This window comes from Mesocricetus auratus, unplaced genomic scaffold, assembly GCF_017639785.1.
Source record: "Mesocricetus auratus isolate SY011 unplaced genomic scaffold, BCM_Maur_2.0 Super-Scaffold_4256, whole genome shotgun sequence".
NCBI lineage: Eukaryota > Metazoa > Chordata > Mammalia > Rodentia > Cricetidae > Mesocricetus > Mesocricetus auratus.
The window spans coordinates 79,058,813-79,083,039 of record NW_024429182.1 but is presented as its reverse complement, the minus strand read 5'-3'; the positions used below and the strand labels follow the sequence as shown (position 1 = coordinate 79,083,039).

General features: G+C 45.1%; 1 protein-coding gene across 3 annotated transcripts; it reads left to right on the top strand.

Annotated features, from left to right (window-relative positions):
- The first annotated feature begins 1,469 nt into the window (after positions 1–1,469).
- On the top strand, positions 1,470–16,351 carry Ldaf1 (lipid droplet assembly factor 1). 3 transcript variants are annotated; one of them, XM_005064481.4, is made up of 5 exons: positions 1,470–1,622; positions 3,720–3,917; positions 10,417–10,585; positions 11,075–11,213; positions 15,491–16,351. In XM_005064481.4, the coding sequence occupies exons 2-5, from the start codon at positions 3,822–3,824 to the stop codon at positions 15,570–15,572; spliced, it is 486 nt and encodes a 161-aa protein (XP_005064538.1). In that variant the 5' UTR covers positions 1,470–1,622; positions 3,720–3,821; the 3' UTR covers positions 15,573–16,351. The 3 variants fall into 3 exon arrangements, with proteins under 3 accessions (XP_005064538.1, XP_012967400.1, XP_040611377.1); XM_013111946.3 differs by lacking the exon at positions 1,470–1,622 and adding an exon at positions 1,719–2,065; XM_040755443.1 differs by lacking the exon at positions 1,470–1,622 and adding an exon at positions 3,517–3,538.
- Positions 16,352–24,227: the final 7,876 nt, after the last annotated feature.

Sequence of the window (24,227 nt, the reverse complement as noted above, 5' to 3'; positions counted from 1 at the left end):
TCGAGAGTCAAGTTCTCCGTGCTACAGAGATACTAGACCCCCAGATGAGAAATACACGGTATTGTAGGAAAGTCAGTGTCACTCCGGAAAAAGCAAAACCTACTGACTTTAAAAAACAGATGCTGGAGGTGAGAGGAATTAGAGGATTCAAAGAGGTGCCCCTAGATGGCACCCTTAAGCTGAAGTCCCAGAGAAGCCCCTATTTTCCAAAGCCATGTCCACCAGGGTCTGATGTCTAAGGAAAACAAACCCATTTTTCTTTTCCCCTGGGTGGGAATGTGTCATACTGCAGAAAGTGTTTGCAGCCAGACAAGAGTGCCTGAAATAAAAAGCTTGAGGGACACGTCTCTTGTCTTACTTACCATGCTCCCCATGAGAGGTAATGTTAGGAACATCAATCACACAGTAACAGCTAGACCGGGCCCTGAGATGGAGACAGACTCCAGAGCCCCAGCCCATAGTTTTCCACTGTAAGCTCAGAGGCAGTGCTTCTGAGTACCCATGACTGCACCCCACCCCCAGCCCCTCGGAAACACTTTCAGCTGGGAGGGACTGTTACCATATTTGTATTTATTTCGTGGGTAGAACCCAGGAATGCTTCCAAACACCCCACAGTGCACACAGGGCATCTAGGAAACAGACTCATCCCATCTCAAATGCGAACTGCCATTGAGTAATTGTGCTCCTCAGGCCTGGATTTTGAACCAGGAAACGTGGGTTTCTCTACTATGGATCCTTGAGAAGAGGATTTGACTTTATTTATAAACCTTATCCCCCTCCCCCGCCTTTTTTTTTTTTTTTTTTGGTTTTTCGAGACAGGGTTTCTCTGTTTTGTTTTGGAGGCTGTCCTGAAGCTCACTCTGTAGACCAAGCTGGCCTTGAACTCAGAGAGATCCGCATGCCTCTGCCTCCCAAGTGCTGTGATTAAAGGCGGCGTGTGCCACCAACTCTCGGCTTATTTATAAACTTTATCCCTTTAGTTCTCCTTTGTTTTTGTTTTTAATCTGCAAAATGGAGATAACCCATCTCTAAGATTCTCTGATTGCCAACATTTGCATTTGCGTAGTGGCTAGATTTTCCAGGCTAGGAGGTACTTCACAGACTTGAACTCCGGGGGCAAATCTAGAACTGGATCCGTGAGACCCTAAGTTCCTTTAAAAACCCACTTTTGGCTGCCAGTCCACCTGAGACGTGGCCCCAGAACTTTCACTCCAAGCCACCGCTGTAGGGACTGTCTCCAAGCCCTCATTTCCTCATTAGTTATCCTCTACAGTCTAAAAGTTTGTAGGGGTTGTTCCTAGAGTGTGTGGGAAGAAGCCGAATACTCCCAGCAAAGCTGGCAGCCGCGAGGCTGGTGCCAGGATACCGGATCCTTCCTGCTTCGGCTGGGAAGGCGGGGCAGGAACCTGGGCCTGGGCGGCGGACCTGTGTTATCCTCGACAGGGGGCGGGGCCTCTTGAGGGGCGTGGCTTCTGCCTAGTTGAAGGAAGAGCGCCCGCCGGTGGGGAGGAGCTGCCCCAGCTCTCGTCCCTAATCAGGGCTGCGTCCGTTCTCTTCTTCCTCCTCCTTTGCCTCCCGCCCTCGGTGGCTGCAGAGCTGGGTGTCGCGGCAGCTAGCACCAGGTGAGAGAGAGAAGCTGTGGGATGTGAAGCTTAGGAACCCCCGACTGGCTGAACCCTCCAAACTCGGCCTGGGAAGTGGAGGAGTTCAGGGGCTGACAGGGGGAGTGTACTAGCTTCTTTCGCCAGTAGCTGTTGGTCTCTGGGATGGTCTTGAAGGTGTCTGATGCCTCGTGTCTCAGGCTGGACGCGGGTGGGAGCTCACGGGGAGATCTCACCCACCATTTCCAGCCATCCGCGCGCTTACACATCGGTAGCTAGATTTGGTTAAAAAGTAGGAGGCGGGGGTGAGAACCAGTGCCAATCCACGAGCGAAGCTCTGCCTCATTTTTGGGAAACCTGCCTGGCAAGACTTGGAGTCTTACCTAGGTATCCACACCACCTCGTTAGGATTGGTCAACAGGGGTACCATGTGCCACGGCAGGAGGGAGCTGCAGGTGTCAAAGGTGAGTTTGGCCCCCGGAAGATCAGTGAAGGCTGCCCAATTACTCTGAATTGCCCGTGGTGGGGTATCAGATCTACATCTGTATCACACCCTTTCCTTCTCTCTGGATCCCCGGCCTTAAATTGAAAGTCTCGTCGGAAAAAGGAACTGGGATAGGTTTTTAGGCACCCCCAAAGGTCCTGCCCTCAGCTCTGGGATTCGACCTGACCCGCAGCTGGAACGTTCGTGGTGGCGGTTTTCTCCGGGACGAGGCCTTAGGGAGGCAAGGCTTTATTTAGAGCCTTGTGAGGGGCGGGGCCTGTTCTCTGAGAATCTGGTTAGGCCCCCAAGCTCAGAGTAGGCGGGGCGCCCTAGGCTAGTTGGGGTGGCGCCTTCTATCCTTCCTTATAATGCTGCTTAGTGTCTGCAGAGGACCCTAGGAGTTGAGTGTCTGGAAACTGGTTGGTGGCTAGGTAGACGCCTGTGCTGACTGTGGTCATCCTCATTCTTCCCACGCTTGCCTTCTTCAGACTCCCCAGACCGGTTCGGGTGGCACTTACATGTTTTCCAGGCCAAAGAAGACTTGTAAGGGGGCAGCTGGTCTTGTTTTAGCCCGCTGTAGAGATGAGATTAGGTGAACTGAAGGCTGGGACCATCCTAAATTCAACATCAATGCCAGCTGCTGCATTACGGACATAAATATGGGTGTAGGAGTTGATTCTCCCCTGGCTAAGAGGAGACTCTCTTTTTAGCCGATGTGATGAAATATACCACACTCTGTAATGTAGACAGTAGTAAGTTATGTTTCCTCACTGAATCACATAATAGGCAAGTGGGATATTCAATGTAGTAAATAAATGTGAGGATCTCTGAGTTGTTTTTGGCACCGTGACAGAATGAATCTACATAGCTTTAAGTATGTGAGATCAGAGGGTTGGCTGCAAGGAGATATGCAGAGATCCTATTCTGTCCAACCCAGACAGATGTTCTGGGATACATAAAATAAGAATAGTATTTTATTTAAAAACTAAATAAGGGCTAAAAGTGTATCTAATTTGGTACAGAAAATAATTATGCCAAGGCTTTGGGGACAGGTATTGTTAGTGAGGACCTCACCACACATAAATAAAAAGGTGACATTGTGCAAGGTGCTTGGTAGCCAAATAAAGAAGAGAAAGTGCCCCAAGTCCCTGTTGAAGGAGAAAAAGAAAGACTGGTAGGCGTAGAGGAAAGTGGTGAAGAAACTTGAATAGTATATTCAATTTTCTTGTTTGTCATAGGTTCTTTTCAACATTCAGGCTTAAAGGCATACATTCAGAGATTATGTCTTTCTAGCTCTTTCTGTACTGTGTGTGTGTGTGTGTGTGTGTGTGTGTGTGTGTTGTAAAACAGTGAAGTGTTTATAATAAACAGATTTAGCTTCTTCCTTCTAGCTTGCTGATCATTATATATTACAAACAGCAATGAGATACATACCCTGTGGATATATTTTTAGGTATCTATTTAACTCATTTAGGTTCATGAAAAATAAATTGCTGAATCAATGTGTGTACAGCTTAAAAATATGATAAATTTTGTCAAGTTGTATCCATCTGCATGCCCGCCATAGTGTGTAGGGGATGGTACAGGCTCCCTGGGGACTACTAATGATTCAAGAAACTTTCTGTTTCCTTCAGTGATAGCAAGAGGCAGGCGACATGAGAGATTGGGCTACATGCTACATCTGTGAACTTACTGGCAGAAGATATAATCTAGAGTGAGACTGAGGACATTTCAAGATGGCCAAAGAAGAGCCCCCAAGTGTCTCCAGAGATTTGCAAGAGCTGCAAAGGAAGCTGTGTTTGCTGTTAGACTCCTTCCAAAGTAACTCAAAGGTTAGTCTCCAATGCCATGTATAATGGGAAATTAACACTGGGATGAACAAGACAGAATGCTGTTTCTCTCTCAAATAGAGAGAGAAAGTCAGGAATCTTTCTCATTGCACCTGAGTTGTGGCCATGTTCATTGTGGCTGCTAGAGTGTCAGCCATCATATTGACATTCAAGGCAACAGGACATCAGGGGAGTGGGAAGAATGATTGTTTTCAAGTCACCTCCAAATTAAGGAAGACTTCTGGAAGTCATGGAGAATTGCAGAACACTCCCAGTTACGTCCCATATAATGTAGAATTTGTTTATATAGTCACCCATCATGGCAACTGCCACTTTTTAGCTAGATCTAAAGAGGCTACTCTTAGTCCACACAGCAGACACTATTCTTTTCTTTGAAAAGTTTGGCTCATCTGCTCTCCTAAGAAAGGGGGTCAGCTAATACCTAGTTTAAGATCTGAGTTTTGTGTTTCATTAGAAAGCCTTCATCCAACAGAAATGTTACTTTAGCCACATGTGCACTAAAATATCTTGGTACCTAACCCTAAGTACAAAGAAGCAATAACTTAATTTTAAGACTATATCTTAATTAATATATCAAAAATAGTATCATTTCATCATATAGTCATGGAAAAGGAAATATTTTTACACTCTTTTGTACTGACTCTGAAACCTAGGCTTCTTTAAACTTACAGGACTATTGTGATGCAAATTAGCCAAGTTTTCCGTGTTCAATACCACCACTCAGTGCAGTGGGATCTGAGATACTCTATTTCATTTCTTTGCATTTCCTGTATGCCTTTCAGCATTAAACAGAATGCTAGGGTTGGGGCGATGGTTCAGTGGGTGAAGCTCTTATCTGGCTGTCATGAGGATGTAAGTTTGAATTCCCAGATCCACATAAAGATGGGTGCTGAAGCACATCTCTATTAATCCCGGTGTTTCTATGGCAAAATGGGAGGTGCAGACAGGAGGATCCTGGCAAGCTAGCCTGTCTTATTCAGTGTAAAACAACAACAACAACAAAAGCCCGAGGAGAAGCTGTTCCAGACAACAGGTAGAAGGCAAGGGCCAACTCTTGAGACTGTCCTCAGACCATCACAGGAACACCATTGCATGTATATACTCACATACATAAAAACACACACACATTCACTTACATTGCATATACATATGCACAAAAAGATTTTAAAAAACCAGTACTATCTACCGGATACCATTACTATTTTGTTGTATGTGTGTGCTAGATGGTTTGTGCCTGAAAGCCTGTATGTGCATCACTTGTGTGCAGTGCCTGCAGAGGTCAGAAGAGGGCATTGGATCCTTGGAACTGGAGCTCCAGGCAACTGTGAGCTGTCCTATGTAGGTTCTGGGAACTAACTCAAGTGCTTTTCAAGAGCAGTATGTTCAGTATCTTCTCTTGACCACGGAGCCGTCTCTCCAGCCCACAGGTTTTATTAAGTGACTTTGGAGGAAGAAGGAGAGCAAAGCACCTATGAAGTGTGTCAGTCAGATTCTCTGTCGCTTTGACAAATAACTGAGCAACAATGTAAGGAAGGTTCATGGTTTTAGACCATCCTAGGACAGAGAGCAGGATAGAACAGAGTAGCTCATGTCATGGTAGCCAGTGAGCAGGGGGATGGTGTGGGGATAGGCAGGCAGGCAGACAGACAAACACACACACACACACACAGACATAGAGATTGCTTCAGAAATACATAGGGTAAAATGTACCCAAAGGACATGTCCCCAGTGACCATCATCCTGTAGCTAGGCTCTATCTTCTGTAGTTTTCCCCAACCACCAAAACCAGCAGGAGCAGCTGGGAACCAAGGCTTCACAGCACATGAGCCTGCAGGAGCCACTTTTATCTTCAAATTGTAACAAAAGCCATCACTAACAAAGAGTAGTGGTGACCTGGGTGAGCAGTAAGACCCTTCAGTGTGTAACGTCATGTAATAGTGAGTGTAACCACAGCAGATGTAATTGTGTATTTTTACTTTTGCTTAGTAGGCAGCTGTTTTTCTATATTGAAGTGTGGGTCTTCAGAATAATTTACATGTACCATTACAACGTCAACAAGGGACATCAGATTGACATACCATAATTTATATAGCCACCCATTGTCTCTGAGAAATGTAGATAGTTGCTTTCCCCATGTAGTTATGCCCTTTTCTCATGGTTTAATGAGTTCTTTGAACTTTAGATGAGGCTAGATAGGCCTCCAGACAGAATAATTGCCCCATCCTGTCTATAGTGAGTGACCAGGTCTTAATTGTCTTCTAGAATTCAAGAGACAAGAACTTGCCTAAAATAGTTTAAGCAAGCAAACAGGTAGGACCTTCCATGACTTTAGGAGACTTTAAGACTTCCCCAGGAGTCATGTGAGGAGTAAAGCAGGACGACTGCCTCAGGACTAGAACCAGGGTCAGGCTGGTGACTGGTGCAGGAAAGTAGCCCTCAACATGCCCTCTTCCTTGGGCTGTGTAGCTTCTCACGTTACTTCCATGTGTATCCACTTCATCCCGAGGTTCTGCAGCCCATTTCCCTTGACTTTTCCATTTATGTGGGCAAACATGACTGTCCAGGCTGGTACCCTCCTCTCCTCACATCTCTTTTAGCACCAGTAGAAAATCTAAAAATTTCAGTTTCCTATTCCTAGAAACACAAGTGTGGCTGGCACATTAGCCTGTGGCCATTGAGTGTCTGTTGGACTGGGATTTTCAATTTTGTTTGAGATACAGATGGCTTATGGGGTATCCTCCTGCTGAAGAGGGAACAGTTTCCAGGAAAGAGGCAAACAGGTAGATCACAAGTGGGTGGGTGACCGGGTTGGCATTTCCTGATGTGAATTATCTGTGACAGATTACTTTCTTCTCATGAGCCCACTTGCCAGGAATCCATGTACCATATCTGGATCATGTGCCAACAGGCACCCAGAGCCTAGTCTGGGAGAGACTGTGGTAGCACAGTGCCTCTGACTTGTTTTCACTTGTGTGATGATCCTGACTGCTGTCGCTGTGCCCTGTCCACTGGGTCCTTCTCTAAGGCAGCGACAGTGACTCAGTTGTCTTATATTCCCACAGTGCAGAGTTTTTCTGACTGAATAGTCTTAGGTGGAACTGTTGTGTCACAGATCCTGACCATGTGGTCCTGACTCTAGAAGCTCTCATGCCAGAGTGCATTTATAAATAAATAGCCCTTCTGACCTTGGGTAGGTACATTAATTCAGTTTGTTCCCAGCTCCTCTTATCTGGAATGAGCAACACCAGGCCTTAGACTACTGGAAAGATTATCTGGGATGACATTTGAGAAGCATCTTGCACTAAATCTGGCTAATGATGGTGCCACTTTCTCGAAGTCTGGCATTCTAGGTTTTTCAGTTCAGCTCGTGTCTGTAAAACACAGGTAGGAAGTCCATCTCTACCTCCAGATTAGCAATGGAATATTTCAATGCATGCATTCTGTCTGTTGCCAGGACAGTGAGAAGTGCTGATGTTTGAAGCCTTTGGACTTGGGTATTGTTAAGCTCTTAGATTCCCCATGCCAAATTGTCCCCAGGTCCTATTGGTTTCTCCTTTTGTCACTTAATCTGCAAGCTACATCCCTCCCCTCCCCCATTGGTCCAGATTTGGCCATTCACACTCTTGCCTGGTTTCCTGCAAATCTCCTAGCTGCCTCTTGCATACCCATCCAAGATTCATCTTACTTAGTTTTCTCTTTTGTGTATGCTACAGCCCTGGCCCCACATTCTCATTTTGCCCCTTATCTTATTTACTTTTCCGTGAGATAAAACTTACATACTACAATAGACATATTTGAGTCATATATAAAGGTTTTTATTAAAATGTTTTTATTTTAAAACAAAATGAGTCAGGGTTCTTACTTATCATCCTAGTACTCCAGTTATGAGGCAGGAGGATACAAGTTCAAGGCAATAATAATGACACTCTGTCTCAAAAAATAAAGTCTGTAGCTTTTTTATGAGAAATAATTGCCAGGCGGTGGTGGCACATGCCTTTAATTCCAGCACTCAGGAGGCAGAGGCAGGCAGATCTCTGTGAGTTTGAGACCAACCTGGTCTACAAGAGCTAGTTCCAGGACAGCCTCCAAAACAGAGAAACCCCGTCTCAGAAAAAAAAAAAGAAATAATTAATGAGATATCCTCGATTTTTTTTTCCTCCAACACATAGGGCATTCAGGTGCCAATTTCCATGGGAAATAGTTAATCTTTCTTCAGCATTCACAAAATTTATCTGCCTCTCTTTCACCTTCAATGCCTTAACATAGGGTGTTTTCAGAGGTGATTCTGGTGTGGTTACAGATTGCTAGACAGCTAAACCACAAGAACTTGGAAGGCGGGAGGTAGCATGACTAGCAGACGTTTTGTGGTGTGCCAGGAAATGAAGTTTGTCATGCCTTAGGAGGCAGAGTTGAAGCCCAGTGTCTGTGGCTGCTCTGAATGGCCTTATCTGTTTAAACAAGGTGAGCCCATATTGGGTGCCATTACCTGAGCTATAAATGCTCCTATTTCTTTTCTTTCTTTCTTTCTTTCTTTCTTTCTTTCTTTCTTTCTTTCTTTCTTTCTTTCTTTCTTTCTTTCTTTCTTTCTCTCTTTCTCTCTTTCTTTTCTTTTCTTCTTTTATTTTTTTTTTATTTTTTTTGGTTTTTGAGACAGCGTTTCTCTGTATTGTTTTAGAGGCTGTCCTGAACTCCCTCTGTAGATCAGGCTGGCCTTGAACTCACAGAGATCCGCCTGCCTCTGCCTCCCAAGTGCTGGGATTAAAGGTGTGCACCACCACCGCCCGGCTGATGCTCCGGTTTCTAGCTTGCCCCCAGATTCCTACCCTTAGACTATAGGAGAAATATGTGATTTGGAAAGAAGCCCTTCTGATAATGGTACTTCGTTTCAGCCACTGGCCTCCCAGGCCCTGAGGAATGAGACACAGGAAAGACCAGTTTTTGATGGAGGAAGTGTACCACCCCCCAGCTTTCTTTTCTTTTTGTTTCACTGTTTTTTTTTTCCTTTTTTGGAAAAAAATATTTTTTATATAATATATTCCATCCTGGTTTCTTCCTTCTCCTCCCAGAGAATTATCACCCACCCAACTCCATGCCCTTTCTTTCTCTCTCTTTAAGACAGACAGACATGCTGGGTGGTGGTGACGCACATCTTTAATCCCAGTACTTGGGAGGCAGAGGCAGAAGGATCTCTGAGTTCTAGTCCAGCCCGGTCTACAGAGGGAGTTCCAGAACTACACAGAGACACTATTTCAAAAAACAAACAACAACAAATAACGACTCTAAAACAAACAGGCAAACAAAAAACAAAGCATAATAAACAAAAAGAAAACAACACAAGAAACACACATATACAAAATCCATAAAAACACAAAATTGGAAATCATAATATATAGGCAAAATATATAGGTAAGATAAAAAATGCCCAAACAAAGCACTAAGAGATAAAAAGACTACAAAAATACCATTGAGCTCCTTTGGTGTTAGCCATCTACTGCTGGGCTTGGAGCCTGCCTGCAAGCCATGAGACTCCCATTTTCCTTTGCAAGTGGATAGCTTCTTGGTTAGGGATGGATAGCTTCGTGGTTAGGGAGGAAGGTTTTTGAATGATGGGATCTCTCAGGGAATGGGCTTCAATGACGGTAATGAGGGGGGTGAAGCCCTGAGACCTGAAAAGTGAGGGGGATGCTCATCCTTGTGGGGTTGTCTAAGACCAGCTCTACACTAAAGCAGCCTTCTCCATGGAGTGTGGTCCCCTCTCTCTTAGCCTGGTGGATGAGGGCAACCTGTTTCTTAAGGTAGCATATGGTTGCCACCATCAGTCTATGGCCAACTATAGCTTCCAGGTTGGTACTGTAAAAGCATTGATGAGGTTTTAATCCATTGTATGTATTTGCCATTTGGAGTCAAAGATCTTAGCTTTGAATAACTAGGCTTTGTCCCTTGGAACCCGGGTGACTCCAAATAAGCCATTTAGTCCATTGCATCTCAAACTTTTACCCAAAGCACCTAGGCTCTTGTTGAAAAGCAGAATTGGATGCAACAGGTGTCAGGTGGAGCCTAATGCCCCTCATATCCATAAAGCCCTTGAGGGATGCTGAGTAGCTAGGACTTAACTCCTCTGATCCTTGGTGGCATTAGTCATGAGAACCTTGGCTGCAAAGCAGTAGGCACATTGCACATACATTGCACATGTAAGAGGGTGTCTTTCTGAGAGGGCATGTGTTAGGCAAGAGAGTGGTGACATGACCTTTCCTCATCTTACAGGACTTGACAGGGTGGGAATGTTGTACTTGCCACCCTTCCCACAGCTTCTTTATATCGCTGCCAGGTGCCTTGGGAGATGTTTCATACTGATGTCTGTGAGCCTCTGACTTGCCAGAGGCCTCTGACTCTGGCTGTACTTCCCACAGCTGGGGAAGATCAGCTTAGTCTGAGATTTGGACACAGAACTTAACCTTGGCCCTTTGTCCTTTGCCTGCAGGTGGTTGCCTTCATGAAGTCCCCGGTGGCTCGGTACCTGGACAGGCATCCTTTCCTGGCTCTTACCATGCTGATGTTTGTTAGCATGTCAGCCATCCCTGTTGGCTTCTTCCTGCTTATCGTGGTGCTCACCTCCCTGGGTGCTCTTATGGGGGCCATATTGCTGGAAGGTACCCTGCCCAAGGTTCTTGGGAAATAACTCAATCCTGTAGATAGTGTTTATTGAACATCTGCCATTCTTGTCAAAGACTCCTCTTTCTGGTCCAAGGCAGCTTGTTGCAGTAGTTAAAACATAGGCTCTTGTGTTCCATCAGCCATCCATTACCACAATTGTGATTTGGGACATGACCCACTCCTTCCAAGCCTTAAATTGCACAGGCAACAAAATGAGCAGAGCCCCCAAGTGTAATACAGTTTGTGAACAGTAGAGAATGGAGGCCAACCAGAGGCCCGGCCAGTTGATGCCAGAAGCTGAGGCCTACCCAGGTGTTGAACTTACTCCTATTATAAGTGATGTCAGAAATGTGAATTTTTGTGGGAAAACTCCTGACTTCAAAAATCCAAGTTAGCTGCCATTATTACAAATACCCTGGTCCAGGCTCTTCTCATTTTCAGTCCATTTCTAATGAAGGCACCTCCTAACCATGCTCTCCTCCTAGGACTGGTCATCTCTGTGTGCGGCCTCTCACTTCTCTGCATCCTCTGTGGCTTGGGCTTCGTATCACTTGCCATGTCCGGGATAGCCATGATGTCCTATGTGGTAGTGTCATGCCTCATGAGCTATTGGTTTTCTCCCAGGTAAATATACATGTCAATAGAACAACTTCATTTTGGGCATTTGAGGGATTCACACAGATAACTCTCTAATCCAACTTGGTGTCTAGTAGTTAAATTATAAGAGACAGACGTTCTTCATAGTTGCCCATAGACGTTAAATGTCAGTGGAGTTACATACATACATACATACATACATACATACATACATACATACATACATCATATATACATACATTTCTCCTCATCCATCACTCAGAGCTTATTTCACAGCTGTAGTTGCTTTGTGAGGCAGTTACTCATTCTTCTAAAAAGATGTGTAATGTTCAAAGGCCAAATGGTGTAGAGTTTAGGAGGTTTTGGAGGGAAGTAAACAGCTGGAGGCTTGCCCGTCAGGTTGCCATGTCTACCTCCCAGGGTGGTACAGGAGCTGGGAAGCTGCCATCTTCAAGCCTACCTTGGTCTTCTCTCTTTGTAACAGTATGAACTTCTCAGCAGGGTGAACATGGCTCATGTTTACTATGTAGAGTTTTTTCTCCCCGCAGTGTGGCTCCTAGTGGTCTTTGTAGATGCTGGAGGGAAACCCAGCAATGGGGACATGCTTGGGAGATAATCTTTCACAACATGCTACTCAAGGGGTTTTCAAAGGCCACTTTTTTGGCATTTGTTTTTTGTGCTGTGTATAGATTTTAGATTCTTAAGTTCCCAAGTACCGAGTCTCTCTTGTACTTCACTTAAGCTTTCATTAATTTGATGTGGTGAAGGTATTTGCCTAGTGCCAGATTCCCTGCTGAACACTTTCCAGGCTCATCTCGTTTAACCCAGGGAGGAGGAAAGCTTCATTCTGTGATAGGGAAAGGAAAGTCAGGTGTACAAGCTGAGACTAGCAGAGAAGAGACTTATCTAGATCTTTTGAGTCTGGTAAAACTCCAGCCAAAATATAAAGTATAAAGCAGTCGACAATCTCTGGAAAGGGACAGATAGTAAATATTCTCAGGCATTTAGACCATGGCAGGCCTCTCAGCTCTGTGGCTGTACTATGAGAGCAGGTAATAAGCAAATAAATTGGTCTGGCTGTATTCCAATAACACTTTATTCAGACTTCACAAAAACAGATGACTTGCCAAAGTTTACCCTTATGATCATGATTGATTTGCCAGTCCATGTTCTAAAAAAAAACCACTAGGACCCTGAGCTTTGGTTTTCTTACAGAATAGCCCTTGAACATCTTAACAAAAGTTGTCTTATCACTTGTCTAGAACGGTCAAGGTCCTGGACTTGATCCCCAGTATCCCCCTGCCCCTCAAAAAGTTTATCCTGTCATTATTTTTTGTTGATGTGTCTGTGATCTTAAATTGCTCAGTAGTTCTTCTCACAAGATTGCTTAACTGATAATCCTGGAATCATAGCCAGCCTCTCATAAGCTGCTTTGATCACTATCAGTTTTAAAGGACATACAGTGCCCTCTTTGGCTTATTGAGGGCAATGCTTTGGAGCTAAAGTCCCTCCCTGTCCTTGAACTCTGCTTTAATAAGGCTACATGTTTAAAAATTGTACTATAGAAAGAAGTGTGATAAGGTGCTTGGGAGACAGCTCAGGTGGAAGCTGCAAGAATGAGGATCTGAGTTTGGAATCCTAGAACCAACATAAAAATGCCAGGCGTGGTATTCACCTGTAATCTCAGCACTGGGGAGACAGAGATAGTTGGGTTACTGCAACTTGTTGGCCAGCCAGCCCAACCTGTCCATTGAGTTCCAGGCCAATGGGAGACCATGTCTCAAAGTAGGTAGACAATGTTCATGAAGATGACACATGTGAAAATGTACCCACACACATATATGCATCGTCACACATGTGTATGTACACACACACACACACATACACACACACACTTAAAGAGAAAAGAAAAGAAAAATCGGAATGGTGTTTGCCAGTGGAGTGCCTCAACTTAGTGCTCCCTGTTCCCATCCTCTTCCGAACCAGGACATCAGGCCCTCTGTTCCCATTTGGGCAGAGATTCTCAACTTTCTGTTCTCAGAACTCACTTCACCTTCTCAAAGGCTACTGGAGCATCCAAGGAGTGGGTGCAGCACCTTAATAACAGTCCCACTGCAAATTATAGCAGCAACTACAAAACTGTCTGTTCACTTAAAAGGAAAAATATTACCCATCTAGACAAAAGACATTTATTAATGAAAATGGTTGTATTTTATAAACAAAATTAATTTAGCCAGGTCACCTTGTCTTACATTTTATCAGTAGCTTTCTCTATCTTTACCACCTCCAGCTATGTGGCCAGGGCTGGCCTGGAACTCATGATATAGTCTAGGCTAGCCTCAGTCACTCCTCCTGCCTCAGACCCCTCCTCAAGTGCTGGAACTACAGGTGCACAGTGGCACTCATGGCTATTGTAAATCTCTTAACTATGTGCTCTGATGGAAGTAGCAAGGCTAGTCCTTGTACCCGCATTTGTACCACTGTTCATGTAGCCTGGAGGAAATCTTTGAAGAGGCCTGAGCCTCCCAGTGCAGTGGAGCAAAGGGAAACCTTCTTCTCCATAGGACTGTGGACATTCTCTGAGAGTATACCTGAACTTCATAATGATATTTGCTTCAAATTCAGTGAAAATTTGACTTTTTTTTACTCTTTTAATAATCTGAATAGATCTGTACCATGCATGATTATGTGACTCTTCATTCCTTGGGCATATATGTAGATCTTCCACATGTTATGTGAAAACTTCACTCTTCTTCTGTGACATAACAAGAATCAAAGGAACATAGAAGGTGTTGTGATAGATTAGTTGCCTTCAGAGAACTCCTGTATTAGGAAAATCTTTTAACACTCAAAATAAAGACAGTCCCTCGTTGACTGACCCAAGCACAAGAGAGGAGGAGCTACCAGTTCATCCCATGGCTTAATGGGTTTGACCTTAAACTATTAAAGAAGACACAGCTTTTTTATTAAGAAAAATGAAACGAATTCTAAGATGGCCTTACTTAGGAAAATACACTAGACAGTTTCTAAGCAACACATTATGATCTTCTCTATAAATAATCCTAATGTCAAAGGTGCTGGAGAGACTTCCTAGGGCCTGCAGGATGGGCTAGGGGGAAGTGAGGGGCCAGAGCAGCTTGTGTCTTTGTAGAGCCACCCAAATCATTCACCCCATATCCCACTGGCTCTCTCCAAACAGCCACAGTGTGCCTGGTGTCTTCATACCCAATCATTTAACCCACATCACACTGGCTTTCCCCAAATAGCCAGAGTGTTCTTGACTTCCTCATATCCAAATCACTCACCCAACATCACACTTGGGTCTCCCCAAATAGCCAGAGTATGCCTGGCTTCCTCATAGCCCATTACACCCAAGTTCTACAGACTGAATTTAGGATTCAGGCATCTGAAGCAAGCACTCTCAAGGCCTTTAAAATTATTATGATTGAGCTAGGCAGTGGTGATGCACACCTTTGATCCCAGTACTTGAGAAGCAGAGGCAGACCAATCTCTGTGAGTTTGAGGCCAGTGTGGTCTACAAAGCGAGTTCCAGGACAGCCAGGGCTAGCTACACAAAACAAACAAATTATTATTGTTATTAAAATTTGAGACAAGCTCTCACTAAGTTGGTCAGGCTGGCCTTGAACTCACTGGGTATCCCAGTCTGACCTTCAAACTGCAAACTTCTTCCTGCCTGGGACTTCCAAGCAGCTGGGACTGCAGAGCCTGTCAACTGCCCAGTGCTTCCTGGCATACTTGCTTACAAAAAGCAAGAAGAGCAAAGGTTTCCTCTTTTTTTTGTGGTTGTTGTTGTTTTGCTACCAGTTAGAACTGTTTTGCTGGCAAGTAATTAAAACAAAATAACCTAAGGTATGAGGTAGATACTAACTCAAATAAGATTTTCTTTTTATTGCATAACCAGAGATGGAGACAGCCAGGGCTGGTACAACCACTGTGTGGTCACCAACATACTGAGTGCCTTCTGCCTTTCTGAACTGCCATCCTTAGACCATAGGTTTGCCTCCTCATGGCTGTAACTGCTACAGCTCCATGTATAAACGAATGTCGGGGCAGGGGGAGTAAGCACAAGTGACCCTTTCTACCAAGCAAAATCTCTCCCTAGAGCTCTTTCTCATCCTCCCCAAAGACACTTGTCAGGTGTCAATCAGCTTAGACAGAGGTCCAGCTTTCTTACCTTCCGTGACAAGAGCTCACAGAACTCATAAGTCAAGAGCGATGCACATGTGGCTGGGCCATTCTCGGTGTTGCTCCTAAACTAACCATTTTGTCTTTTCACACAACAGGCCCCTGACACAGCAAAATGCCAACACTGACTGTCAGCTGGCTATGAAACCCATGGACTTCGAGAGGCTCTGCCAGGAATGATGGAGCCAAATGGAACCAGCGCTTGCTTTCTAAGCATGCCGGGAAAGCTCTTCCCCTCGCCGCTTGAATCAGAGCTCCGGAGAGAGGGCTGAATGCTTGCTCTGCTTCACTGCTCACTGCGTCTAAAGTCCTGCAGTGATCAGGGCGCCTCCCCACCTCATCACTCCCTAGTATGCAGTCTTGACGTTAGCAGAGTACTGGGCTTCTAGAACTGGGAAGCTTAACCACTAGGGCCTCTGGGTTGAGTCCCAGGCCCCACCTGGGAGTAAGATGGATTGTTTTTGAAGTTTAATTTTTTTTATTGGGGTAAGGGGTTGGAGAAGAGGGTTTTCCCCCAGTCATTTTAGATAAGAGGTGAAAAGAAAGAACCCAAAGAGAGACAGCTCTTCTACCTTCAACACTTTTCTTACCAGCAAGAGCGGCAACATTGAGGAAGTGCGGCCTTTTAAAACCTGAAGAGCAGTCTTAACCTTGCAGCCAGGAGTCCTTTAAAAAAGTCTCAGGGCCTAGTTGTTAAGTGCCTTGATATTTGCACTTGATAAGAAATGGCAAGTCATTTCTTAACAAACAAACCAAACACATACTGAAGACTACAGAGAAAAAAAAAAAAGTACCTGTGTGATTTCCTCTTCATTTACGATGGTATTCTAGTAAATATTTATTTGGTTCTTACTATGCTCTCTCTCCTACCCATTCCCATATGTCATATTTGGCAAATCAGATGTCTGCTAAGATGACAAAACACAGAGATAATTACCTTTATAAAGGAAAAAACTATGGCTAGTGGTTCTATAGGTTTTAGTCCATTAGTCCTGCTGACTTGTGCACAGTACATGACTAGAGTTCCTGACAGAGGCCTACTCACCTCATGGTGGCTAGGGAGCAGAAAGAGCCTGGAGTTCCAATAGCACCTTTAAGGGCAGCCCCCAATGACCTAACTTCTTCCCATTAGGCCCCATTCTCTAAAGGTTCCTTCTGCTCCATTAGCACCATGGCCAGGTGACTAGAGCTTTAACACACGGACCTTGGGGAACACATAAAAACCATAGCAATTTCTCTGTTGATTTCATAGCCCATCCTGTGTAATCTGGGACATTAGTTACTTTTCTTGTTGTGACCAAATACCTAACAGGTAGCCACTTTAGGGTGGGAAAATTCGTCTGACTTACAATTAATGGGGCTGCAGCCCATCATGGTGGGTATGGAATGGCAGCAAGTCACATTGCACATGTAGTCAGGAAGCATTTAGAAGACTGGAAATGGAGCCCAGCTGAGAACCTCAGGGCCTGCCCCTGGGGGGTACCAGGAGCTGAACGTCTGAGTCTACGGGGAACTTCTCACATTTAAACCACAATACACAGCCTATTTAGTTGCTAGAGACAGCACCCAACTCAAAAAGCTGTTTTCAAAAGGATTGGAGTGATTTGGAGAGGTAATCATTTCATTCAACCAGACCCAGTGGGGAGATTTGCTATTGTGTTTGAAACAGGACCTCACTGTAGTCCAGGTTGGCTGCAAAATCTTTCTTCATGCATTGTGAGGATCTGGAGCTCATGAGATTTCACCCACTGTCCTTACTGTGAGCTGCTTTCTCAGCAGGTCTGTCCCACACCAAGGTTTCTACAGCTCTTTGGTGCACCTGTGCTTGACTAGAAAGCTGCTCTATACCCATAGTACATGCAAATTCCAGGCTTGGTTCAGATTGGATAGATGTGGGTCATATGACCACTCTTGAACCAATCACAGTGACCATTTGAGCATTTGCTCAAATGGCTTGTGTGTGCATGCAAGAACTGGAAGAGGGCCTAGATCAGCCACTTTGGCCCCATAGTTGGGTGGGTGGGAGAGAAGGAAGATGCCCCCATAGGAATACCAGAAGAAAAAGAAGTTTCCTGGGAGAAATGATGCCACTGACTCCAGTGGGACATAAAGTTCTCAACTTTCCTGCATCCTATGATATCCAGCTTTACTTGACACTGAAGGGGACAAGAATTGCCCAAGACTATCAACACCATGAAGTATTAGTAGTAGCAGTTTCTGATTATTGAACAGCTCTTCATGCAAGGGTCTGACCCATGTATCCTGCTGTCAAGCTAGCTGGGTCCTGAAACTTCAGTCTGGGGACACAGAGGACCCCTGCCTTACTCCCAAGATTTACTGTCTAATAGAAATTGATGGCAGTTGCATTTGTGATTTATTTATTTATGATCAATAATCCACAGAAACTCCTGGCATAAAAGGACATAGCAATATTAAGAGGGTTGGGTGGGGTTCTTCTCTGAGGTGTGCCTTGGGAAAGAGTCTGCATCCTAGCAACATGATCACAGGTCTCATCCAACTCCCTGAGGGCTACAGATGGAGGCCCTAGTTCCTTGCTTCATGTACTTTTGTTCATGACAACCAACAAAGGTCAGTCTCTGTCTTCAAAGCCACCAAGGAAGAGACACAAGACGGGCATTACATTTTGAGTAGCACAGCCAATGCACAATGACATCTATCTCGTCATGGTTCCTGTTCTTTGGAAGTAAGTCTTTGGAATGTCCCACACTAGGGAGAAGGGGGTCACACAAGGGCATGGGAACCACAGATGAATCATGGGCTCCCCTACAGTCTGTCAGATCATAAACTGTGAGAAGTGCACAGAAAAAAAGTGGAAGAGTGAAAAATATATGAGGGCCCCTGCAGCCACAGAGACTGGGGACTGTTCTATGATCAAAAGAATGACACATTGTGACTATGGAGGAAGGTATTCCTGGAGTAGGACAAAATGGCCCAAGGAACTTAATGTGGCTGGGTCTGATAAGAAGACCCCTGGAGAAGGAACAGGAGTTTACACCAAAACACAGGCGTGGGAGTAATGCAGGAGCTTACATGGCAAAAAGTCAGGGTCAGACTTTGGATGTTTCATTTCTATATTTTCTATTTGCCTACCTCCTCCCTCCCATTTCTCTCCTCCCCATTTCATTCTCCTCTTTCCCTCCCTTCCCATGTCTTCTTTGCTTATTCCTTCCCTACTTTCTTCACTTCTCCCTCCCATCCTTCTTCCTGATAGGGTACTGTTATGATGAACTCAGAACTCTGTGTCGTCAAATCTGACTCCAAAGTCTATCTCTTTCTGCCCCAGTCTCCCAAGAGTTTGAATTATAGGTATGTAATATATACCCAGATCAGACTGCGGACTTTTTGTGGCTCACAGTCAAAGGGTTGGAGGCAGATAGGCCACTTAAGAGGTCTGCAGAGGCTGGGAACACAGAATTGTTGTGACTTTTACCTAGGTTGGAGGGGATGAAGACCTAGTGTGGACATCTAGAGGCATTTGTTGGTGGTTTGGTGTAGGTAGAGAAGGAAAGTGGAAAACAAAATATTTAGCTTCAGCCAGCGGGTGGCCAGTGATGCCATTTCCAGAGATGGGGACTGTGTGGGGAAATCCACATCCTGAATTGTTGAGTATGGCTGTGCCGTTTGACACCAAGATGATGTGTCAAGTAGCTAGCTGGCCTGGTGCAGGGTCTCAGCTGGGACACAAGATATGGGGTTATTTGCAGTGCTTTGCAAAGCCCTTCTGGGGAGGCTTTTCAGCTACTAAGCAAGAGCTTTTCAGAACATATTTCTGGTTACATAAACACTCTTGCTTCAGACTCAGCCAAGTGCAAAGTGTTTTCCCACAGCACTTAGGAGTGCTAGGCCCTTCTATTCATGGGTAGACCAATTAGTTTCCCTACCTGCTTATGTTCTCAAAGCATCAGCTTCTAGATCACAGAAAGGAAGCCAAGGTACAGAGGTTAAACAACTTGCTGTATTAAGCCAGGAGGCATGACACCGAAATCAAGATTAGGTTAATTTAGCCTCATGTCACAGAAGCTACTGGCCTTTAACACAGTCCAAAGGATGGCTCATTGGAATGGTAGCTGGTGCCCACACTATGAAAACTATAGCTTTATTAGGTGATACATTCTACTTCTCTTTCCATCCTGATAATTTTGTTTCATTTACTTCTGAGCTGGGTGCTGTCTTCTGTCTGTGCTTCCAGTCAGTCCAAACTCTTGTCCATTTTAAAGGTGAGGAAGTAGAAAGATTTGGGAGCTTAAACTGTCTAAGGGCAGTGTGGGAAGTGGGACTCAAACCCAGTTTGCCTGTTTGAAAAACTCCCCCTGTAACCAGTGTGCTGTTGAGTATGGGTGCCTCTATCTGCCTTTAAGGCCTTCTGGGATTAGCCCCATTCTCAGGTATGTGAGGTTCCCAGGCAGCAAAGTACTCATGACCTTTGTTGTTATGTAGAATGACTCCTGGTGTCACTGGTGTTATAGTGCAAATGTTCAGTTTCTGATGGAGTAGTGCCTATAATAGCAGTGTTTCAAACACCAAATCCTTGTGGCTTCCATTGAAGCCACAAGGAAGGGGAATTCCTGGGACCACTGGGTGCTGGAGCTTCCAGCCACACCTGGAAATGTTTAAAAAAAAAATCAGAAGGAATGAAGTCCAGTAGAGCTTCTCTCCCACTACCCCCACTCCCACCCCCCCCCAAACAAAAAAGTTTGTTTTTGAGCCAGCAGAGGGAGCCAACATCCAGGCCAACTGAAGCCTGGGGGAAGAGACTGACCAGGGCAGAAAGCAGGTGTCAGAACCTGGCTTCCTCTAGCAGGCAGACAGGACTTGAGCTTTGACACTGCCTTCAGCTTCCAGATAAGGCTTTCCACCAAAAACACTCGGAGCAGCCAGGTAATAGGCATCTTCTCTAAAATCACTATTGTCAGTGGCAAGCCTGAGGCCCAGAGGGGACAATAGCTTACCCAGAGCCATGCTGTGAGTCTGCAATAGCCAGTCTTGAATCTAGGACTCCTGTATCCGGCAATGACTTGGTGGCATGCTTCCTATCTCCTGAATTCAGAGACGATGACTCCTGAGTGTTGAGTGCAGGCAAGAAGTAAGAAACTACAATACTGTCAGCTCTGAGCCAAACTTCTTTTCATAGCTTGTCCTTAGAGCCAACCAACCATGAATGAAGACTATTTGAAAAACAAACATGTCTGTGCTGAACATTCCCAGGCTTTTTATTGTTATTTCCTAGTCAATACAAGAAGCCTTTACATAGCAGTCATATGTATAAGGTGTTAAGGCAGTGTATGGAGGTATGTGTAGGTTTTATACTAATATGGCTTATTATTGTTGTGTGACTTTCTGGAGACATTTGAGCAAATGTCTATTCCTCCAGCTAGGACACAACTGTTACATGCTGGGGGTCTGGATTAGGTTCATTTTCTCTACCAGTTAAAGAATTAAAAGACAGGAAAAATCATCTTGAGCTCAACAGGTGGCAGCAGAGGGAATCTCAGACACAGCAGGCAGAATCAGCCAGCGAAGAAAGGATTTTGTTAAAGGTGAGGAAACATGCATGCACACATACACACACATGCATGCACATAGCACACACACAGAGACTCTTTGCAAAGCAGAGGGTGGACTCGGATACTAAAGTCTTGCTTCTCCTGGAGGGCTGGAGGTTTTAAGGGTCTTTGGTTAGCTGAAATGGAGGGGTCTTCTTTCCTTAATTTAGGGTTGGTCTGCTTAAACAAAGAAAGGGATGCTAATAGGCCTATAACTCTTTCTAAGCAAGCCTTGAACTTACCAGACTGGTCTGTTGGTATGTGTGTGTGTGTGTGTGGGGGGGGGTTAGCCCTTACTGGCCAGAGAAAAAGCCCTCGAGGCCTTTGTCTCAAGCCACCCAGGCCATTTCCTCAGGTCAAGAGGGTAGGGAAGAAGCCAGAGGTTTGCCATCTTTATTATTTATTATCTGTGACCCCTCCCATCTGTCTGACTCCTAGTTCCTGACAATGATAGACCAAGAGCAATGATTAAAACAGCCACACTTGGTGAACCCCTGAGTTTCCTGGGGCTACCTACAGGCGCAAGGTGAACAATTATTTAAAGGAGCACGGGAAACTCCCAGGCAACCTCATCACTGAAAAGCCTTTCCCAGTGTGTGTGATGATTTGCAAAAGCTGTGTCCCTGGAGCTCCCTGCCCAAACTGTCATCTCCATGAGAGTGTCCATTTTTTCCCATCAATTGTTATGAATCATACAGCCTTGGGAAGGGGCTTTGTGCGATTGGAACTCTGAGTTTCCTTTAGCTTACTCTAGGAAGGGACAACTGTGATACATTTGCCACCAAACAACATCCCTGAAAAGATGCCAATGGGAATAAACAGATGAGTACAGCTCAGTCTGGTCCTCTCAGGCTTTGAAAGGGCTGGACCAAAAGCAAAAGCTACTCTTATCATTGATCTATACAAGTTTGGTAATTAATCAGAAGGAGCACAAAAACCATGTTAATTATATATTACTTTTTAAAGGTGTGTTATGTATTTACTGTAAAGACAGAAGTTCTTTGCTCAAACCTGAGGACAATCTTATTACAGTTCAAAGAAAAGCAACAAGGTGGGCTAGCTGTAAATCTCAGCAACTTCCTAGTGGAGACCTGGGAGAAGGCAGAGGGGAGGAAGCCGGCTGCTTGAGTTAAGTCAGAATGGAGGTCAGCCATATGGTGGACCAGCAGCCATTTGGCAGGGAGAGGGGTTAAGAAAAAAGTGAGAAAGCCAAAAGTACCAGGAAAGGCAGTTAGGTTCTGGCCAGCATCTGAAATAAAAAGACAGGAAAAGCAAAAGGAGTAATTAGTCTTTCTTGATCCAGGATCTCTTTAAGCCTGACTCAGTGTGAATGCTATTGTTTACAAAAGGTCCCACGCTTCCTTCAAAAATTAAGACCCCTTAATCTGCCACTAAACTTGAAATTCAGAGGCCAGTGTTTCTGGGGGTTGATTCGGGTCACACAACTCATTAGGGATCGAAGCTCTCTGTGTTTCTGCTCCCCTCATTCCCAGAGTGTCCCTAGGTTTGTTTCCTCTTGGGCACAAGAGGGCTGCTACTGTTCCAGGAATCACAGCGTCCCCTAATCACATTCAAAAGCAGACAGAAAAAGAAGCCTGGGGTGGGGGGGGTGGGGTGGCTGGCTGTAAAGGACTTGGGGGGAAAGACAGAGACTGCCCTATCACTTTCCCCTTAAATCTCATTACATGAAACCGTATACCTCACCTACTTTTAAACCTCAGGCAGGGAGAAGGGGGCTTTATCTTTTTCCTAAGCTAGTTAAGAAACGTCCCCTGAGGGATGTCGTGCTAGAAGAAAGGCAAGGTTCTCTTAGTGAAGAGTCTGGCAGGGAGGATAAAGGAAAGAAAAGGCAAGATTTGTTTTGATTGAACCCTATGCTGTCTGCCCCAGGGCTCTTGTGTTTGCTTATGTTTGTTCACAAAGAGAGGAATGAAGGGACCGGACGGTCACCCAGCCCCCTGCTTTAGCAGCCATGACAGGCTGCAGGAAAGACCCAGCAAGATGTCTCTGACCTTGCAGGACCTGCCCTAGACACTAGGAGGTCAGATAGCCTCAGAGAGGCAAGGAACCAATCAGAAGTTAGCGGTGGTCTGGACACTGAACCAATCAGAAGTTAGCGGTGGGCTCTGGACACTGGCTTTATGGTAAAAGTAGCTAACAGTGGCATGTAGCATAGCTATAGCAACCAGTTGACCAATCAACACAGGACAGGTCGCCGAGGCCCAGAAGTGGACCAATCCTGAGACTGTTGCCTACTCCTAGACACTCCACTTGCACACCCCAATAAATCCCCCACCTCGCAATTTCTCCTGACCCTTCTCACTCTGCCCTTTTCACTCTACCCTCCGTGATGAACGGACAAGGGGCTCCTGAGTTAAAACAGTTAACTCATTAAACAATAAAAGAATCTACTTTTACATACGAATGGGTCTCTTGGTGATTTGGGGGTTCGGAATTTGGGCACAGCAGGCTTAGACATCAGGTCTGTCCCTTCTTTGGGGCCTCTAGGAGAATCTATCCCTTTACCCCTTTCCTCTTATAGTGTCTACTTCTGGTCTCCGGCTACTCTAGTATTGGATTTGAGTTTGGGCTGTCAGGCCATTCTTACCTGCTGCAGACTCCCCTTCCCCACCCTACTCATATCACAGCTGCTATAAAAGGAGACAACAGCAGTCCCATTGGTGTTGGGGCTAGCTTTAACTCTAATCCTCACTTCCAGGAAAGCTTCTCTGCCAACTAGGCCCCAGGAAATGACACTCCCAACACCGTGACCTTGCAGTCAAAAGGACCATAGCTTTTCCCCTTTGCCAGTTAGTCCCCATTCAGAGAAAATTGAGTGCACTTGGGTGCTATGAGCTACTCATTTAAGACATGGCCCAGGCCCCTCCCCCTCGCCACATTCTGAACCCATAAGAGAGGAATCCTGATTTGTCTCTTAAGTTATCCCATCACACTACCTGAATGTTTGTAGTACTAATTACTATTCCAGTACATCTCTTACCTAAAAGGACAACCCAAGACCTTATGGTATCCTCTTCCTCCATCTTCAAAGTGGACCACTCCAATTTCTGTTCCCCTCAGCTTGCCTTTTTCCTTAGCCAGGCTTCCCTCCTATAGGGTTATATTCATGTCCTATTTCAATAATCCAGATAATTTCCCCATCTCAACTGTCTGAAGTTTATCACGACAGTAAAGGCCTTGCCATGTAGGAAACACAGGTCCTAGGGATTAGCAAATGAATATCACTGGGGCCATCATTTATCCTTCCATG

Excerpts from the sequence above, each read along its gene's own strand:
- Ldaf1 (XM_005064481.4), top strand. The coding sequence starts at position 3,822 with ATGGCCAAAGAAGAGCCCCCAAGTGTCTCCAGAGATTTGCAAGAGCTG. Across the intron at positions 10,586-11,074 it reads GGGGGCCATATTGCTGGAAG|GACTGGTCATCTCTGTGTGC; the intron begins GTACCCTGCCCA and ends CTCTCCTCCTAG. Across the intron at positions 11,214-15,490 it reads AGCTATTGGTTTTCTCCCAG|GCCCCTGACACAGCAAAATG; the intron begins GTAAATATACAT and ends TTCACACAACAG.